This window comes from Neophocaena asiaeorientalis, unplaced genomic scaffold (genome assembly GCF_003031525.2).
Source record: "Neophocaena asiaeorientalis asiaeorientalis breed wild unplaced genomic scaffold, Neophocaena_asiaeorientalis_V1.1 scaffold19, whole genome shotgun sequence".
Lineage (NCBI taxonomy): Eukaryota > Metazoa > Chordata > Mammalia > Artiodactyla > Phocoenidae > Neophocaena > Neophocaena asiaeorientalis.
The window spans coordinates 4,587,328-4,608,016 of NW_020173388.1; the positions used below are offsets into that span (position 1 = coordinate 4,587,328).

Genomic DNA, 20,689 nt, shown 5'->3' on the forward strand with positions numbered 1-20,689 from the left:
AGATGAATAAGTGAAGCTTCACTCCTGCTTCGAATGAGCTCATGATTTAGAAGAATGTTAAGAATGAGAATGTTATAGTGATATCTCAGTTCTACAATGAGAAATAGTAAGAATACAGCAATTCCTGATTTTCCTTGTTAGTGAAAACATTTCTATCTGAAACTGACAAGTTCCTGAAGTTCTTTCCACACCAGAAATTTTACTTTTTGATTAAATTTATTCCTAAGTGTTTTATCCTTTTGATGCTGTTATAGATGACATTGTTTTCTTAATTTCCTCTTCAGATTGTTTGTTGTTAGTGTATACAGAAATGCAACTGATTTTTGTATATTTATTTTGTGTCCTGCTATTTTTTTTTTTTTTTTTTGCGGTACGCAGGCCTCTCACTGTTGTGGCCTCTCCCATTGCGGAGCACAGGCTCCGGACGCGCAGGCTCAGCGGCCATGGCTCACGGGCCCAGCCGCTCCACGGCATGTGGGATCTTCCTGGACCAGGGCACGAACCCGTGTCCCCTGCATCGGCAGGCGGACTCTCAACCACTGCGCCACCAGGGAAGCCCCCTGTGTCCTACTATTTGATGTTTATTAGCTCTAACAGTTTTTTTTTGCTAGACTCTTTAGGGCTTTCTACATATAAGATCATGTCATCTGCAAAGAGAGATAATTTTACTTCAAACTTTCCAATTTTGATTTCTTTCACTTCTTGCTTAATTGTTCTAGATAGTACTGTGTTGAATACAAGTAGCTAGAGTGGCCATCCCTGCCTTGTTCCTCTAATCTTAGAGGAAAAGCTTTCAGTTTTTCACTGAGCATGATGTTAGCTGTGGAGCTTTTCATATATGGCTTTCATTATCTTGAGAAAATTGCTATCTATCCCTTGTTTATTTAGTGTTTTTACCATGAAATGGTATTGAATTATGTCAGATGCTTTTTCTGCATTAATTGATACGATCGTGTGATTTTAATACTTTGTTCCTTAATGTGGTGTATCACATTAACTGATTTTTGTATGTAGAACCGTCCTTGTACCCCAAGGATAAATCCCACTTGGTCATGGTGTATGATCCTTTTAATATGCTATTAAATTTGGTTTGTTAATATTTTGTTGAGAATTTTTGCATCTATATTTATCAGGGATATTGTAGTTTTTCCTTGTGGAGTCTGTCTGGCTTTGGTGTCAGGGTAATGTTGGCTTCACAAAATAAGCTTGGAGGTGTTCCTTTCCCTTCAATTTTTTGGAGGGGTTTGAGCAGGATTGGTGCTAATTAATTCTTCTTTACATGTTTGGTATAATTCTTCAGTGAATGTTTGGTCCTGGCTTTTCTTTGTTGGGAGGTTTTTGATTACTGATTCAATTTTCAATTTTCTATTTCTTCATGATTCAGTCTCGATAGGTTCTATGTTTCTAGGAATTTACCTGTTTCCTCTGGATTATCCAGTTTATTGGCACTTAATTGTTCATGATAGTTTATTATGATCCTTTGTATTACTTGGTATCAGTTGTAATGTTTCCTCTTTTTGTTGTTCTTTGCTAAAAACACTTTTTTCCTGTTGTCTTATTTATGCTGTATTTTGTTTCTGCTTTAATCTTTATTATTTCCTTCCTTCTGCTAACTTTGGGCTTTTTCTAGTTCCTTGAGGTATAAAGTTAGGTTCTTTATATTTGACATCTTTCTTCTTTTTTAATGTATTTACCACTATAAACTTCCCTCTTAATGATGCTTTTGCTGCATCCCATAAGTTTTGATGTTTTGTGCTTTTGTCTCAAAGTATTTTCTACTTTCCATTTTGATTTCTTCTTTGACCCATTGATTGATTGTTCAAGAATGTGTTTAATTTCTACATGTTTTGAATTTTCCAGTTTACCTTGTACTACTGATTTCTAGTTTTATTCCATTGTGGTCAGAAAAGATATTTGATAAAGCATTTCAATCTTCTTAAATTTGTTGAGACTTGTTTTGCTACCTGATGTGATCCATCCTGGTGAATGTCCCCTGTGCATTTAAGGAAAATGTGTATTCTGCTCCTGTTGGGTGGAATATTCTGTTAAGTCCATTGGTCTTTAGTGTTGTTCAAGCCATCCGTTTTCTTATTGACCTTCTCTGTCTAGGGTTCTGTCCATTATTGAAACTGGGGTATTGAAATTTCCTACTATTACTGTGTTGTTGTCTGTTCCTCAGTTCAGTTCTGTCAATCTTTGCTACAAATATTTGGGTGCTTTGATGTTGGGTGTATATATATCTATAATCGTTATATCTTCCTGATAAATTTGGCCATTTTATTATATAATGTCCTTTTTGTCTCTTGTGACAGTTTTTTACTTAAAGTCTATTTTGTCTGATGTAAGTATGGCCATTTGTGCTTTCTTGGTTACCATTTGCATGGAATATCTTTTTCCAGTCTTTTAGTCTCTGTGTGTCCTTAAATCTAAAGTGAGTCTTGTAGATAGCATGTAGTTGGATCTTGTTTTTTTTATCTGTTTACCTACTTTGTCTTTTGACTGGCAACTTTATTTCATTTGCATTTAAAGTAGTTACTGACAGGGAAGGACTTATTGTTATTTTGTTCATTGTTTTTGTCTGTCTTGTAGCTTTTTGTCACTTTTTTCCTGTCTTCCTTTGTGTTTCATTGTTTTCTTTTAGTGACATGCTTTGATTCTTTTCTCATTTCCTTTTGTGTATCCTGTATAGATGTTTTCTTTGTGCTTACCATGGGTCTACATAAAACATCTTATAGATTTAACAATCTATTTTAAACTGATAACAATTTAACTTCAAAAACTCTACTCTTTTACTTCTCTCCCCCACCACACTTTATCTCTGTCACAAATTGCATCTTTTTATATTCATTATATATGAGTATTCATTAACACGTATGTGTGTATTCATTAACATATTTTTATAGCTATACTTATTTTTATACTTTTGTCTTTTAACTTCTATAGTAGAATTACAAGTAATTGTTGTAGTTTTTTTATTTTTAAGTTATTTTCTTTTAGAGACAATTTATAGAGTTTAGCATTTGTTATATATTGGTTTGGCCAAAAAGTTCATTTGGTTTTTTCCATAAGATATTACAGGAAAACCCAAACAAACATTTTGGCAAACCCAATATATTTTTGTGACAAAGTTATACATTTTGTTATGTTTCAAAATTATTTTGAAACCTTCTTCATGATAAATGTCCATATAAGTTGAGTAAATCTAACACATTTTTTTCTGGTTTAAACAGAATTCTGAGACTGATGGTCAGCCATACAGAAGAATACATTGAACTTACAGTTTTCTGAATAATCAGTTCAAAAGATCCCCAAAATACAAAAGGTAATGAAAGGGTTGTATCTTGCAATGTACTTTGAAATGACACTTGCCCAGGGAAATGGGAATTACAACCAACCTAAGAGAAAAGATTTGAAGATATTGACATTAAGAATTTCCTCAATGAGGACTTCCCTGGTGGCACAGTGGTTAAGAATCCTCCAGCCAAGGCAGGGGACATGGGTTTGAGCCCTGCTCCGGGAAGATCCCACATGCCGCGGAGCAACTAAGCCCGTGTGCCACAACTACTGAGCCTGTGCTCTAGACCCCGAGAGCCACAACTACTGAAGCCTGTGCGCCTAGAGCCCATGCTCCACAACAAGAGAAGCCACACTGCAACAAAGAGTAGCCCCCACTTACCGCAACTAGAGAAAACCCGCGCACAGCAACGAAGACCCAACACAGCCAAAAACAAATAAATAAATTTATAAAAAAAAAAGAATTTCCTCAGTGAAATGTCCCAACCTGATATCCTTAAAATAAAGTTCACAGATCCCATCCTTAAATATGAGCTGTAGCCAAAGATCACTGGACATTTTAGGAAAGCCTCTTTTGTGAGAGTCAAAGACCAAACCAAAATAGAAAATACCAAGTTAGGGGAAATGGAGACCAGATAGGCAGGTAAAAATGGAAAGAAACACAAAACTGTCATTTAATAGTTTGAGAAATAAGAGGAGATGCTAAATCCATGAACATGAGAGAGAAAAAAAATAAGAAATGAAATCAGAAATGGAAAACTCAATGGAAGGGCTAAAAAATGATACTGATGTTGAAAGTAAAGCAAAGAGAAAATGGGAGAGAAAAGATAAGAAAATTGGGGAAACTGTCCAGGATCTCCAATGTTAAAAAAAATCGAAGCTCTAGAAAGAGAATAGAGGGACTAGAGGGGAGAAATACAGAATAGTGAATGATTCAGCAAAACTCTCCAGAAGTTAGAGGACACACATTTACAGGTAGAAAGAGCCCATAGAGTGACAAATGCAGATATGAAAATTAGTCCAAAATAGGGCATATAACTGTTACATTTTGTTAAACATAAAACTACATCTCTGATAGTTTAGTCCAAGATCTTTTCTCTACTTTTCCAGCCAGTTGATAGACATGCTATATTTAAAGGAGAGATAAAGGAAGAGCTTCCAGAATAAGGAAAATAATAGGTCACATATAAGGGATCAGTAATCAGAATGGCTTTGGACTTCTTGATCCCACACTGGAAACTAGAAGACAGTGGAGAAGGGTGTCTCCATTGAAGATAGAAGGGAAAAATGATTTTCCTTCATAATTCTGAGGGAAAAATGATTTCCAACTCAGTATTCAGAATCTAGCTAGACTGTTGATTAAGGATAGACCAATGTTAGTTTTAGACTTGTGATGTCTCAAAAAAATTTATCTGCCGTGTTTCCTTTCTTGGGCAGTTAATGTAGGAGGTACTCAACAAAAATAAAGAAGTAAACTAAAAAAATGAAGCCGTAGGAAGAAACAGGGAATGCAGCTTACGTAGAGACCCAGGAAATCACCAGGATGATAGTGAAGAGTGATCCCAAGATTACAGCTAAACTACAATTATAGTTATCCAGTAGGAGTAGGTCAGAAGGTGCCAGGAGAAATAGCTGCAAAAGATTAAATTGGTAGAATCTGTAATGTATTTGAAGATATTAAGAGTAGATTTAGACAAGGAAGAGTTTAGGGCTGAATTGTAGATAAGTATTTAGAAAACCAGGTAAATAACAAAACAAAACAATGATTAACTCTAGGGAAAACTATTCCAAAAAACAAATTGTAGTATACCATATGGCTTAACTGTGAATTGTATTTACAGAGTCATAATAATGTTAACTCTGGATATAACCACCTAGCCAAAATCACGGTATTGGAAATTTGGGCAAGCGTGCGTGTATATGAGGTAAGGATGGGGGAGTCAAAGCTAAATTATTATTTTTTATAGTGGAATTCAGTAGATGGTGGCTTAAAAAAAAAGACGCTTTAGAGAGCAAAAGCAAGCACTTTTAATAATTACATTGGGGACAGCTCAAATAAATTGGGAGTGTATAGGCATCCTACCTAAAATAGAAAGAATCAAGAAGTAATAAAAGTAAAAGTTATTAGAGATAGGGAGTTAACTACCAAGGGAAACAGTTAAAGAGATGAAAGTGGTTGTAAGTAGGAAATGCGAATCAGAAGACTTCTGATTTTTTAAAAAGTCTTGTAAAATTGGATACTTTAAACTCTGAACAAGTATACATTTGTGAAAATAAACACTTAAGTTTTAAAATGAGAGCGGAATGAATTAAAGATGTTGAAACACCAATTGTACACAACTCTGGCAAGTGGTTTTCCTTGTGAAAGGGAGCAGAAAAGGAGGCCATCCCTGAAGGGGGTTGCTGGGTCGAGGAAGTTTTTGTCTGTTTTGTTTGTTTTTTAAGGTAAAATACTAAGATGTTGATCAGAATATTCCAGTTATAGAGGGAGAAATTAGTGATGTAGAAATGGAAAGCTTTGAGAAGTGACAGCAGGTGGGATTCAGAGGACAAGATACTGATACTGCATAATTTATTTTTAATGTAGAATGTGTTATATTGTATGTAAGAGTTCTTTTCCAAAGATGGAGTGCCAAGCACTGAGATTTTCTGTTAATTATGTGTAATGTTGCATGCTGAATTTAAAACATACCTGCTTCCATATTTTGCAGTTTGAATTGCTTAGAAGGTTTGTTAGTTAATACCTGCCCATGTGATAAATGTTTTAAAACTTGTTTTTAAAATGATGTTTATAAAAAAAAATGCCATCCTGCCCTCCACTGTGATAAAATAGTGGTGTGGTGCTTACTCAGCTGGGAATTCATATCATTGAATGACTTTGAGCTCAAGTTGCTTAAAGTAAAGGAGCATTTGATTCCTAGCAGTAACTTGATCCTTTATCATTTAATTTAATTTTAATTAACTTTATCAGTTAATTTGTAACTGATCCTTTTAAAGACAGATTATTTCATACCATAGTGGTCTGTTAATATCAATATTTAAGAAAAACGACTTTTAATAATATTTAATCTGTATTAGACCATCTACTTGAAATTCCTTGCTGTGAGTAGAGACATCGCATGTCTTCTAAAAATGACTCCTTAGAATCCATAGCATGAGCAAGTGTGACTCTGCCTAGTCTTTTTTGTGCTGAAAGTGTGAGTCCTAGGATAGACCCCACACAAGACCTTTGGCTGCTCCCACATTACCACTTTGTTTTGTTAAAGTTAATTCGACACCATGTAAAGAAGTCAAGAGGAATCTCCTAACAGTTGCTTTAGAGTACTTAATTGGGCCTATTTCACTTCTTCCTTTATCTTTCCCTTAAATATAGCATGCCTATCAATTGGCCGGAAAAGTAAAGGAAAGATCTTGGACTGAACTATCAGAGATATAGTTTTATGTTGTTCGGTTAGCTGGACAATAAATAGTGTTTGGAAAAATATTGTTAACCAGCAATAGTAAAATAGCTTAATAAAGCATCAGTCTATCTTCTAAAGTGTTTTGGATTCACTTCCCTTATAGTCAGCATGGCCTCTCCTATATAGTGTAAGTTCTTATTCTTGGGGTCCTTTTTTCCCTCTGGTTTGCCCTGTTTCTACCTTCTGGTAATTAAACAAGCATATACTTGCTGCCATATAAGGCTCAGATCTGGTCTTTTAACTTTAAACTGAAACTGTTCTTTTTTTAATTCACTCAAATTGGCTGTGTTACCTTTGCACTGTTCTTTCTGTTCTAGTGATAAAACAAACCTCTGTTATTACCATGATGCTAACTAAGTATGTCTGTTAGACCAGAGGGCTGTACTTAGGTGATCTTTAAAGTCTCTTCTAACTCTAAAATTCTATAATTTTCTGTTCCATCTGCTGATGTTTACCCAGACACTTAAAATCACTATTTTATCCTGGAGTGAGTTCTTTTTATTTTTCCTGACTCCCCCACTCATTATCTTTTAAGAACTCTTAGCCCTTCACAGTTCTGCTTCTGCAGCCATAACTACAAGGACAACCCAGCATCATTTATCCAGAGTTATCCTCTCTTCCTCTCATGAATGTACATTTAAAAATAATGATAGAGTATTATAGAGTCTCATGTCCTTTAATATTCTCTCATTTAGAGTTACACAATAATTTACACTATTTTCTAAACTTTAATTAAAAAATAATTCTTATGCCTCAAAACTGTTAGGATATTTATTAGAGTTAAGGTGGTTATTCAATATTTAACTCATGACTATAAGTATCTTATATGGGTAAAACCTGCTTTATACTTTAGCAGAACTGTATAGAATATAGAGAGATAAATTTTAGGCTTATGACTGAGTTTTTAAGCAGTAAATTTTAATCCCTTCAATGTGAGTATGAAACTTCATAATAAGGCTCTTCTCTGCTTGACTTGCCTTCACCCCTTTACCACTCCTGTTGTCTCTCACTTTATGCTCTAGTAATTAAAACTTTCCATTGTAATATGCCTACATTTTTCTCTAAAGAGAAAACTTTCTCAAATATGCTCTCTCATAAATGCCTGTCCCTTTGCAAATCACTTTTCTTGTGGCTTAGAATCCCTTCAACTATTACCTCTTCCTGTCCTTTAGTCTGTTATTTCTCAAACTTAAATGGTCATACAAATCACATGAAGACCTTGTTAAAATGTAGATTTTGCTTCAGTGGGACTAGAGTTGGGATCAAGATTCTATATTTTAACAAGCTCTCAGATGATGGTGATGGTCTCTGGAGCACATTTTCAGTAACAAGAATATAGACTGCCTAACAAACTCACTGTCATCAAGAATATTTCCTCTGACTGTCCCCCCCACCAATATACCTTCATCATCCCTTTTATTATAATTATTTAGTTATCCATCTCCCTCTTTAATTGCAGATTTTTGCTTATAGTGATTGTGTCTCTCATCCTTCTATTTCCAAAGCTAACTATACTGTTTAACAGAAAGTAGGCTTTCAACAAATGTTTATTGCCCACTAGCTGGTATTATTCTAGCCTACTTACATAGGCTTACATATGTAGCCTATGTAGTCTAATACATATACTGAATATTAAGAGTGGCTTTTTAGGGGCTTCCCTGGTGGCGCAGTGGTTGAGAGTCCGCCTGCTGATGCAGGGGACACAGGTTCGTGTCCCGGTCCGGGAAGATCCCACGTGCCGCCGAGGGGCTGGGCCCATGAGCCATGGCCACTGAGCCTGTGCGTCCGGAGCCTGTGCTCCGCAATGGGAGAGGCCACAACAGTGAGAGGCCCGCATACCGCAAAAAAAAAAAAAAAAAAAAAAAAAGAGTGGCTTTTTAATTTCCACTATTTTGTTATAGAAAGAAAATGAATTATGGTCTTCAGTTTTTCTTCCCCTGTAGTCCTTTTTTTAAAAGGAAAAACAGCCTCAAATGTGCCTCAACTAAGTATATTTCCTTGAAAATAATGTTATAGCCTTCAGTAGAAACAAAAACATTTTGAAGTCTCTATGAAAACATAGTGTTTCACAAATTACTGTGTTTGTAGACATAAGTTTTTTAGAAAACTAATGACCATTTATTTTTCTTTCCACCCAAGGAGAAGTACAAATGTCTACTACAAGACGAAAACGTAATATGTTATGTTGTTTACCGTAAGCTGTAGTAAAATGAGCTCACTTGTTGACAGGTATGTTTTTAGAGACTCGTTTATTTTGAATTATATAAAGCTATTAAAAAAATTCACTGTTAGAGTAATGGTCTATATCAAACTGATAAAAAGAGTATTATGCTTAACCATAATTACTGTTCCATTTACCTTCTGTACCAAGCAAATTTCATGTAATAGTAAGTAAGGTATATTATCTAGAGCCAAAGTCAACAGCATGTGGCTTGTGTTCTGAATGATCTTGAACTGTAATTCTGAGTGATTTGGTCAGAACTGCTCTGAAATAAATTATGACAATTGCAGATGTTTGCTTGGTGCTTTGTGGGATCATCTGTCTCCTTATCTGTTGGTTCTAACTTCAGCCCTTTAAGCATCTTAGCATTTGTGACTCATGAGAGTTGACTATAATTAGGATTTCATTAGTTGAAATTATAATCTTTAAATCTTACTATTGGGAAAAGGATGGGCCTCCTTGTTTCTTTGATTTAAAGACTTTATTTTTTTACATTTTAACATGTCTGACATTGGGATTCATCTTACTATTGGCTTATAATTTAATTGGTGACATTGTTTTCTTTCATAGTGGCACATAAAATAGTAAGTCTTATAGTCAGTGGTGTCTTAAATTTGATGAAATACAGTACCAGTTTTTAAAAAATACCTGCTCTTTGACAGCTAATGTACAGAGCACTTTTTATGTCTTACTTCATTTAACTTCACAATAATTCCATGAGAATTTACAGATGAGGAGTCTATAGGCCAGAGAGGTTAAATAACTTGTTTAAAGTCACATAGTAAGTAATAAGGCGGAGTTATGGCCTGTATTGATCTGACACTAAAGTTCCTATAGTTCCTGTGCTTTTATTATAGTGTAATGTGTGATTCTTCCGTAGGGGATTCTTTAAGAGTTTTGTAGCTAGAGTTGTGCACAGAAGTGACTTTGACATCTAGGGACAGCTTTCCTCCCTTTTCTGTGAGGTAAACAGTGAAGGTATGTACTCTATCAGAGCTTAAGACTTAAGGGGCAAGGAGTTTCCTCAGGGAGGCCTGCCTGCCACTGCCATGGATGTAGGCTGTGCCATAGTTTCAGGTGAAATCTATGTGTAGTCTTTTCCTCAGAAAGGATGTTTCTTCACTACTCCTAAAGATTAAATATGATTTTGGCATTATGCTTCTGAATGATTGTCACTTCCTATTCTAGACAGTATGACCTGTAGGGACAACATCTGGGTGTTCAGACATAAAGCAGTGGTTTGTAATATGAGTTCATTATCTCTCTGAATATCGTGAAAGTTATGGACTCTCTTCTCAATAATGTACGTTTACATACAGAATTTTTTATAAATTTCATTGTATACATGGAACCCCAAAAGTCTACTCATGAACCTCTATGATACGAGATTTGTAGATGATCTCAGTTGTGGGGCTCGTAGGCACTTCATAGGCCACAGAAAGATGTGGTTAAAGAAGTGAATAGTGAGTTCATGTAAAAGCTCATATCACTTGCAACTATTTACTATTGCCCCTTAGATTAAGGAGTTAGCCACCAGTGCTCTTGGTTTCACTTGTTAGAATGCTCTTCCCCTTGGTCTTCCCATAACCAACCCCTTCTTGTCGCTTAGATCTCAGGCTCAAACGTCCCCACTTCAGCAAGTCCTTCCCTAACCACTCAGACTAAAGTAACCACCCAGTAATTAAAACATCACCCCTTTGAAAAAAATAATAAAATTCATACGTTTTCATGTTGATTTGTTTCTACTAGAAAATAAGCTATATGAGAGTGGGGATCTGCATGTCTAATTAACTGCTCTGTAACCATGTCCAGAACAGAGCCTGGTACATGAGTGCTAACAAATATTTGTCAAATGAATCAGTACTGAATGAAAATATATCAGTATAAGTTAATATGCTAGATATTGTGATGTTTCTGAGTGATTTGTGTTTTATAAAGTAAATGTCTCAGAAAATGTTTTTTAAATGTGCTACTATAATTACAAATAATTTCAAATGAATCATTTTATATAATGGCAAATATACTGACTTTCTATAGATTTTCACTGGTTACTAAAAGTTTGGAATAAGATATTTAATCTCTGGTAAAGTTAAATTCTTGTTTATTGTAATAAACTTTTTAAAATGTAAAACATAGTTGAACTTTGTCTATATGTGTTAGAAAACAGGTTAGTAGTTACTGAGTTTGAACTTATGCAATCCATAACTCTACAAAAATCCTAGGATATAACTGATTTGATTCATATGTTGTTTTAGTATTGCTGTTGCTTAGTGAGTCTGCTCTCTTATTTTCTCTATCCACTTTCTTTTTCTTTTAGAGACGATGGTAGTATTTTTGATGGGTTGGTGGAAGAAGATGACAAGGACAAAGCAAAAAGGTAGTTCAACTTCAGATATAAAATAGTAAATAAATGAATAATAAATAAATGTAATAGTAAATCAGTGATTTCCAAAATCTATCTGCCTTAAGAACTTAGATATGTTAGCAAGGTGGAAGAGGTTAGAGTATCAGTATGTAGTTTATAAATTAAATGATCCTCTAAAAGTGCCCTTCTCACCACATCATATTATGGCACATAATATTTACATGACATCACTGGGGATGTTAGCCTTCGTCACTCGACTAAGGCAGGGTTTGCCTAGATTTACCATTGTAGTTACTATTTTCTGTTAACCCACTCTGTTCTTTGGAAATAATTTATTTAGGATAGCACACCTTCAGAGTAGGGATGGGGGAATTAAGCTTCACCTCTCATAGGAAGGGATATCTACACATATTTGAAATTCTTCTGTAAAAAAAAAAGTCTTTTTCCCATTTATTTATATCTCTATGGACTCATGTATATTTTGTATGGACTCATGATTTATTTTGTACTTTAGGTTATACTTCAGTGCTATGTTATTCTGTTGCTCGGTTTGTTCCAGCTTTGGCCTTTGGGAGGTCTTTCTGGGTGGGCTTCTGTGTCTTTTGACATGCCTCCGTTCTCCAACAGAAGCGAAAGTGGGTGGTAGAGAGTGGGTGTCGGGGGGAAGAATTGATGGAGAGGTATCATCAAGTAGGTGACAGGATGGGATCTAGAGCCATGGTGGTGATGGTGGGGGCTTGACCTTAGATACGGGCCTTGATGGTGATTACAGTATCAGGAGGGAGGGTCCAGAGAGCATTGCAGCCAAGTTTGTAGTCATTGAGGGTAAGCAGTAAATACTTTATGGTTTTTTTCCAGCCACATTGAACTACTTGGGTGCTTAGACACGAGGGTAGAGAGTGTAGTAGCATTACATACAGATACAAAAGATAAACATATAATAAGTAGTAGTTCCTAAATGTCTGTATTTAGCAAAATAAAAGGTACTGGGATAAGAAGAATATTCACATAACCAGATAAACTGCTAAATTCTTAAATGAATGATTAAAATATATCTGGGAAGAAGATTTTGAGGAAAGTTATATACAACTTTATTCAAGGAAGTAAAAAGACCTGAATTTGAAGCTAAAAATATATTGGATAACTCCTTTCCCTTAACTTCAATCTAGTGGGGGAAGGTTCTTATAAAATATTTCAAGGTAGAGAGAAAGTCACTGATAAGGTGGGAATAATCAGTCTTGCCTGAATGAAGAGGCAGAACTTTTTTTTAACATCTTTATTGGAGTATAATTGCTTTACAATGGTGTGTTAGTTTCTGCTTTATAACAAAGTGAATCAGTTATACATATACATATGTTCCCATATCTCTTCCCTCTTGCGTCTCCCTCCCTCTCACCCTCCCTATCCCACCCCTCCAGGCGGTCACAAAGCACCGAGCTGATCTCCCTGTGCTATGTGGCTGCTTCCCACTAGCTATCTACCTTACGTTTAGTAGTGTATATATGTCCATGCCTCTCTCTCGCCCTGTCACAGCTCACCCTTCGCCCTCCGCATATCCTCAAGTCCGTTCTCCAGTAGGTCTGTGTCTTTCTTCTTGTCTTACCCCTAGGTTCTTCATGACATTTTTTTTTCCTTAAATTCCATATATATGTGTTAGCATACGGTATTTGTCTTTCTCTTTCTGACTTACTTCACTCTGACTTACATCCACCTCATTACACATAGCTCAATTTCGTTTCTTTTTATGGCTGAGTGATATTCCATTGTATATATGTGCCACATCTTCTTTATCCATTCATCCGATGATGGGCACTTAGGTTGTTTCCATCTCCAGGCTATTGTAAATAGAGCTGCAATGAACATTTTGGTACTTGACTCTTTTTGAATTTTGGTTTTCTCAGGGTATATGCCCAGTAGTGGGATTGCTGGGTCATATGGTAGTTCTATTTGTAGTTTTTTAAGGAACCTCCATACTGTTCTCCATAGTGGCTGTACCAATTCACATTCCCACCAGCAGTGCATGAGTGTTCCCTTTTCTCCACACCCTCTCCAGCATTTATTGTTTCTAGATTTTTTGATGATGGCCATTCTGACTGGTGTTAGATGATATCTCATTGTAGTTTTGATTTGCATTTCTTTAATGATTAATGATGTTGAGCATTCTTTCATGTGTTTGTTGGCAGTCTGTATATCTTCTTTGGAGAAATGTCTATTTAGGTCTTCAGAGGCAGAACTTTGAGGAATTAACTTGGACAGATTTAAAGGCCAAGTTTAGAGATGGATAAGGTGAGCTAAGGGTATTCTGTTCACAGAGACTTTGAAGGTTTGATCGTGTTTTTAGGGGACCAAAAATGCTATGGCTGTGGGAAACCTTGGAGAAAGAGAAGGCCTCATTATAATGCTGTCAGAATTAAATGGACCATGTTGAACGCTGACATCTGTGGCCTGTTATTATTGAGGTCATCACAAGGGCTGAGTACGTCCAATCTGAACGTAACATGAAATAAAGTTGCTTTAATGGGTGTGATCCACTGGTAGAATTGGCAGTGATACTTCATTTCTGTATATTTCTTATGCTGGAGTTAAGATGCCTGTTTTGAATTATTACTTCATGGTAACTGTATGATCCTGGGCATATTCCCTTTTATGCCTGAGTTGTCACACTTGTAACATGAAAAATAATAAAGTCTACTTTGTAGGAATTAAGTGAAATTTCATGTATGTTTCTAGTAGTGCCTTATATACAACATTTATACAATTATATACAATTTCCAGTAGTAACTTATAGACAACAAATAATGGCTCTAAATTTTACCCATGTCTTCAGATATTTCATATATAATAAGTCTCAGTTGCTTATTTCCTACTTACTCCTTTCTAGAGGAATATAACTAGATCTGTATGTCTAACTTCCTCTAGTATGTGTCCTTTAAAATGTCAAACAGGCAATTTCACCATATTTAAATTCTCCCCAAACCATTGGTCTACCGAAACTAATATCTCAAATTATATTACACATGGGTCATCTGGCCTCCAGTCTTGTTTTGCATACAGTAAATTTCCAGTAGTATTTGTTAAATGAATTTGTTTTGCCAAACACTGATCTTTTCATTACTCTAGTGCTAGAATGGTCTTAACAAGGAGTTCTGTTCATGTCAGTCATTTCTTTGCTTAAAACCTTTTAGTGCCTTCCCATGGCTTTCACTATTAAACTAAATCCTTTTGTGTAGCATAAAAACTTCATGATTTTTTCTTCCAGTACTTATTATTCCTAATTGCCACCCACCCTCCTCCTCCAACTCCAGCATAGCTGGGCACAGAAAGCTTGTACACTAGCTACATGAGCCATGCTGAACTACTTGTGATAGGTGTGTGGCCCTTTTTAAATTTTATTTTATTTTTTTGGCCACACCGCACAGCATGCAGGGACATCAGTTCCGTGACCAGGGATCAGACCCGTGCCCCCTACAGTGGAAGTGCAGAGTCCTAACCACTGGACTGCCAGGGAATTCCTGTTAGGTTTTCATCTTTGTGCAAGTATCCTGTGTCTGGAATGCCCTGCTCACACCCCGCCACCATCCCTTTCTCACTTAGCCTTCATGACTCAATTCGGCACACTTAAGGAGGTTCCATAGGTATTAGGTGAATTTCTTGAAAGGGCTTATCTTTCTCTAGTATCCCCAGTCCTTATTAGCACAGTCTCTGTCATTATAACAAAGCATTCAATGTTTGGTGAGGGAGTCAGTTAATTTCTGTTATGTTTCTTAAGAGGTTTGAACAGTTGTATTTTTTCCCAGTACTAATACAGAATAAATGCTCCTTTACTGAAAAAAATTAAATTAATAGAATTATCCTCTGACCTTTGGGGATCTTTTGGGAAAGTAGTGTACTTTCTAAAATTGAATTCTAAAATCTGACTTCACAAAGCAGGTAATTAGAAGTATTATGGAATGATTAATTGCTCTGTAAATAATTGTGTTTATTTATCTCAAGAGTTCTCAGTACAACTAAGAATTTGCTTCTAGTTACTGCTTCACATAGAACAGTGGGAATTATTCCTTTAGCACATATATTTTGAGTGCTTACTGTTGGTTAGGTGTTATGCTTAAGTGCTTAGATGAAAAAACTGGGGCTCTGTTATCAAGAAGCCTACAACCCAGTGGAGAGACAGCTATGCAAAAGAGTTGTTACAGCTCTGTGTTGGAGGCTGGGACGGAGGAATAAAGAGGAAGAATGTGTGGGTAAGCCTGAGGGTAGGGAAATTTTCATTTTTAGATTTCTGTTTATAATTTAAAACTTACAGGAGATGGATAACTTTCTCCTATTCAATAATTTTTAATGATTTGGACTTATACATTATATGTGCTTTCAGAAACTGTATCTCAGTAATATTCATAATAACCTTATAAGGAAAATACAGATTCTTGGTAAATATTAGATTAAATAAAACCTGAGATTTGAATGTAGTTTGTCTTACTGACATTTTCATAAAAACATGTATGCCGAATGCTTAAAATGTAAAAGTTTCTTTAGTGGTTAAACCAAGAAGAAAAATTATTGCCCTGATTAACTGTATATTGTTGGTAACCTAGGATATAAATATTTATTACCATCTGTATTGACAGAAGTACATGCTCTGTGGTTGTGTCTGTATTGAGCACTGTATTAAACTTTTTGTGTAATTAAATGGACTGTTTGAAAACTGGTTATTTAATTTTTTATTTCATCAGAGTATCTAGAAACAAATCTGAAAAGAAACGTAGAGATCAGTTTAATGTTCTCATTAAAGAACTGGGATCCATGCTTCCTGGGAATGCTAGAAAGATGGACAAATCTACTGTTCTACAGAAGAGCATTGATTTTTTACGAAAACATAAAGGTACATTTTTAACTTTGTAAAATGGATTTTTTTTTGAATAATAACAGACTGTCTCTTAAAACATAATGTGATGGAATCTTGGCAGTGATGGCTTGAGACTGTATGCTTCCTAACCATTTTTAAGAAAAGTAAATAATCGCTTTTTTAAAGATTTCTTGGTATGTTCTTTCTTTCATTCAACAAACATGTATTTAGTGCCTACTAGTATATCCTAGATTCTTGTGGTGCAGGGTAACAGTCCTGGCCCTCAAGTAACTCAGGCCAAGGGAGACAAACATTATAAACAGCTAATTGCAGTGCAAGTAATTATAATGTGAGTAGTGCTCGTAAACTGTAAACTTTGTGTGAGAACACAGGAAAGAATGTGTCAGGGAAGTCTTAAACAGTTAATTTTTCAACTGAGCCTTCCTGTTAGCTTAAGAAAAACAGCATTTCACATGGAGGAAATAGCATGGGTAAAACCAGAGAAGCAGGGAGAGCAGTTTAACTGGAGCATAGTTTGAGTTGGAAAGTTATGGGTATATTTGAGAGAGAAGCAAGAGTCAGATCATGAGAACTTTATATGTCATTTTAAAAGATTGCTTCAGTGTATATCTAGGAAATAAAAACACTGTGTTTTAAAGTGATTATTTGTTAATCAAAGAAAATCACTTTGAGTAAATAAGTCATGAAAAGAAAAGTTTAAAGAATGTTAAGTATTTTGGTACTTAATAAATGCTACTTAATAGAAAATAGGTGAAAAACTTGTAAAAGGACATTTCTTTTTCAGATGGAAATGAAACTGCAGAACTTCTCAGAAAGAGAGTTTGTAACTAGTGCCTCTATTGATTGCTAGCTCACTCTGTGATACATTACTAGCCTGGTTTATGCTCCACCACTATTTAAAATTATTTTTTGTTAATTTAACTAATGCCATGACCCCCTACCCCCTCTGCTACCAATAAATCGGTAGCTTTTTCTTATATTTCATCCTCTTCTGCATCTCTGAAGCACTGGAAATTTTCATCCATCCTCCACTGGCTTCCTTTTCCGTTGGCCTGAGATACACTGTACTTCTTCATTCACCTCCCCCTCCCAACTGAGCTAACTTCTTTCCTCTTTCTTTTTCTGCCCTCTGAACATGACATTTCTCAAAGTCTTGTCTTTTGTGCCCTTGCTTTCTCTATGCTCCTTCCCTTGGTTTTGCCTCTCTCTTAAACTACTAAATCTATATTTCTAGATGCAAACTTTTCAGTTTTTTTTTTCCAGGTAACTTCTGGGTCTTTGTTTTACGTGTCCTCAGACTCAACGCGTCTGAAGTTGAATTCATTTTCATTTTTCAAGTCATCTCTTTCTCTCAGCTTTCCTTTTTTCATTTTCACACCACTATCCTTTCAATCCCCTGGGACTCAAACCTGAGAAGAGTTTTGCATTTTTTTCATCTTCTGTAGTACAGTATCACAGTTGCCAGTTTTGTTGATTATTCTCAAAATTGCTGGTCTTCATTTTTATTGCCACCATTATCATTACATTTTATCTCTACAAATAGTATTCTCACTAACTTCAGGGCCCCTTGTTAGATAGCACACTCATTCCTCAGACATTGTAGGAGTTCAGTAAATGATTGTTGAATGAAATGAAATAATATGCATGTATAATTATTTCCCCCTGACAATAGAGGATTCATTTTGGCATTTAGATATTTTTTTCAAAATTGGGTATATGATTCGCACACCAAAATATTTACCTGAAATTGAAAGGTGATTCTTATATACTTCTTACTCTAAAAATAAACCTGGGTTTAACTACACTTGATGGGATTTGCTTATGGATTGAAGTCCTTTTTTCTGAGTGTGTATAATGTGAATTTGAAAAGCATGACTATGTTCCACAGAATTAGTAGCTATACTTCTCAGTTACTCTTCATATCTAGTACAGGCATTTCCAATATGCCAAATTTTGGGTGCCAATTTAATATGCTATATATATATATCTGATAATAGAAAAATCAAAACAACTTAGTCCATTTTTTTCACTGGAAGGTAGAGTATATTTTGTAGAGTAAGCTCTATGACATAGATTTTAATTTTACTTGTTTGTTTTAATATGTCCACATTCAAAAATGAAAAAATATTACCTAAATAGTTCACATTTCATCATATATGAATAGTTTTCTCATAACTAAATCCATTAGAAGTATGTTGCAAGATAAACTATAATTATTGTGTTAAAATGTGTGCCTTAAGCCAGGGATCTGCAAATTTTTGACCAGCTTCCTACCACTAAGAAAACATACCAGAGGTCACTAAGCAGGATTACTCTGGGTTTATTACTATAAAGTTTTTGCCTAAAATTTTATTTTAGTCTCCTTGATTAATTAAGAATAGAATACCTTAGACTGGAAAGAATCTTTCTGCCTGTCAATAGGCAGGCCTAAAGTCATTCTTTTTTTTAATTTTTTTTTTTTTTTTGGAGTGAAATAAAGTCATTCTTTTTTAGAAGCAGACTGACTGATCTCCTTGGCTCCTTTCCTCCAGGTTCACGTCCTTATGTCTGCTCTAGGTGCTACCGTTTGAATGGCAAAGAAAGAAAGGAGAAAAAGAACATATTCCTAATGCTTGGTCTAATCTGCTTGTTCTGATTCTTGTTTGGTCATTGTGTAAAGCAGGAAGCAATCTCAGGCCTGTCAGCAATACAGGTTCTCAGAGCTCCCCAAAGAAAATACAAAGAGACTGGTATTTTCAGGAGAGCAAATCCAAGGAGATAACTTGCTACATTAGCTCAAATATTTCCTCATCCCCAAACTTGGACCTCCTGATAACCTACCTAGACCAATGAATGTTATTGACTATGGTTTAGAGTGGGAGAAGGGAAGGCAACTTGTAGGCCTTTTGTACCACCACCCTCTCTCTGTGGTTGGACTCTACGGCTAATGTGTCAATCTGTTTACAGAAATCACTGCACAGTCAGATGCTAGTGAAATTCGACAGGACTGGAAACCTACATTCCTTAGTAATGAAGAGTTTACACAATTAATGCTGGAGGTATGTCCAGATTTAATTTTTGAAAAGTTTTATTTTCCTTAAAAGAGAAATCATTGGGGCTACCAATTTTAGTATAGTTTTAACAATATTAATTTAATATTGAAAAATCTTAATTCAGTGTAAGTCAGTCAACTATCTCTTCAGTTAAAATTAACTGATGTAAGTATTGTAAGGAAATAGTACTGTGTGGTAAAATAATGCCAAATCTTTGTGGTTTCAGTAACATCTGGATTTTTGAGAGGCTTAATAAAAGTTAGAAACCTATAACTACCAAGTTCTCTACCTGGACCACAGTAACATTCAAATGAAAAATAAAATATATTATTCATCACATACTAAATATTATTATGAAATGTATTCTACTAGACAGTAAGATTTTTTTTAACAAATTAAAATCCACCTAAACACAACATAAAATGGTAATAAATGAAGTAGTTTGAAAATATTAAAATAATGAAATATACATTGAAAGGCAACTTTTCTCAATTCAAATAGAAACTTCTAAAACGAAATAAGTAGATGTTCTTTTGCGACAAAATTATTTTTGAAAACAATTCAGGTCATATTTGCTTAGAATTGCAAAAGTTAATAACTCATACAATCAATTATAAAATCCACAAAAATTTTGAGTCACTCATACCTATCTATTTTACTTTTTTACTTTTTAATCATTTCCTATTTACATTAATAAGGTATCTATGCACACAAAGTACGGAGTTCAGTATCAGATTTCCATGAAAACTTACAATAAACAAAGGTGGTATACTTTGGTTGTAACAGTTAAGGACAAAAAAAATACATATGCAGAAGGTAGACATGGAAGAAGTAGAGGAAAGCAGTTGAGGTAGGAATATATAGAGGTTGTTAAATAATTTACATTTCTCATTCTGTTTGTTTGGGTCTGTTATTTTAGAACTTAAGCATTTTTCTGTGTGGTGTATGTAATGTGGTGTATGTGTATGTAATAGCCATGTCTCACGTGTCTTTGTATATTGACTAAAGCCTAAGGCAACGTTATTTTGCTAATTAATGAACTATTTTTCTATTTATACTTCAGGTGGAACAGTTAATTGCTGGATTAATTAAGTCTTTACCTATTCAGCAGAAATGTTACCGTATGAAAATTTGTTGGAGTATAAATACATTGTATATATATTTAAAGTTGTGCTTAAAATCTGAAAAATAACTGAGCACTTTTCACATATTACCTCAGTGAATCCTCGCAATAACCTTCTGAAGATAAACTGTTTGTATCCCTTTCTAACTTTCAGATGGGGAAATTGAGGAACAAAGGGATTATGACACTTGCTCAAAATAAAACAGTAATTAGCTTAGCTAGGACTCACTGCAGGAAGACTAGCCTCGGGTCCCGGTGGCCCCAGCCCTTGTGCCCACTGCCACTCATGAGACTTGTTTTCAGTGAAGGCTAGCCGTGGCACAGGACTT

General features: G+C 35.1%; 1 protein-coding gene across 5 annotated transcripts in view; it reads left to right on the top strand.

The window, feature by feature from the left end:
• CLOCK (clock circadian regulator) overlaps window positions 1-20,689 on the top strand; it is a 132,483-nt gene that overhangs the window by 60,103 nt on the left and 51,691 nt on the right. For 4 of the 5 annotated variants that reach the window (XM_024746685.1, XM_024746683.1, XM_024746686.1 and 1 more), the window contains 6 exons: window positions 3,231-3,322; window positions 5,136-5,219; window positions 8,895-8,984; window positions 11,294-11,353; window positions 16,072-16,220; window positions 19,152-19,243. In XM_024746685.1, coding sequence (XP_024602453.1) covers window positions 8,938-8,984; window positions 11,294-11,353; window positions 16,072-16,220; window positions 19,152-19,243 — 348 coding nt within the window. In that variant the 5' untranslated portion in view covers window positions 3,231-3,322; window positions 5,136-5,219; window positions 8,895-8,937. The remainder of the gene's footprint in view (window positions 1-3,230; window positions 3,323-5,135; window positions 5,220-8,894; window positions 8,985-11,293; window positions 11,354-16,071; window positions 16,221-19,151; window positions 19,244-20,689) is intronic. The other variant, XM_024746684.1, reaches the window with a different exon arrangement.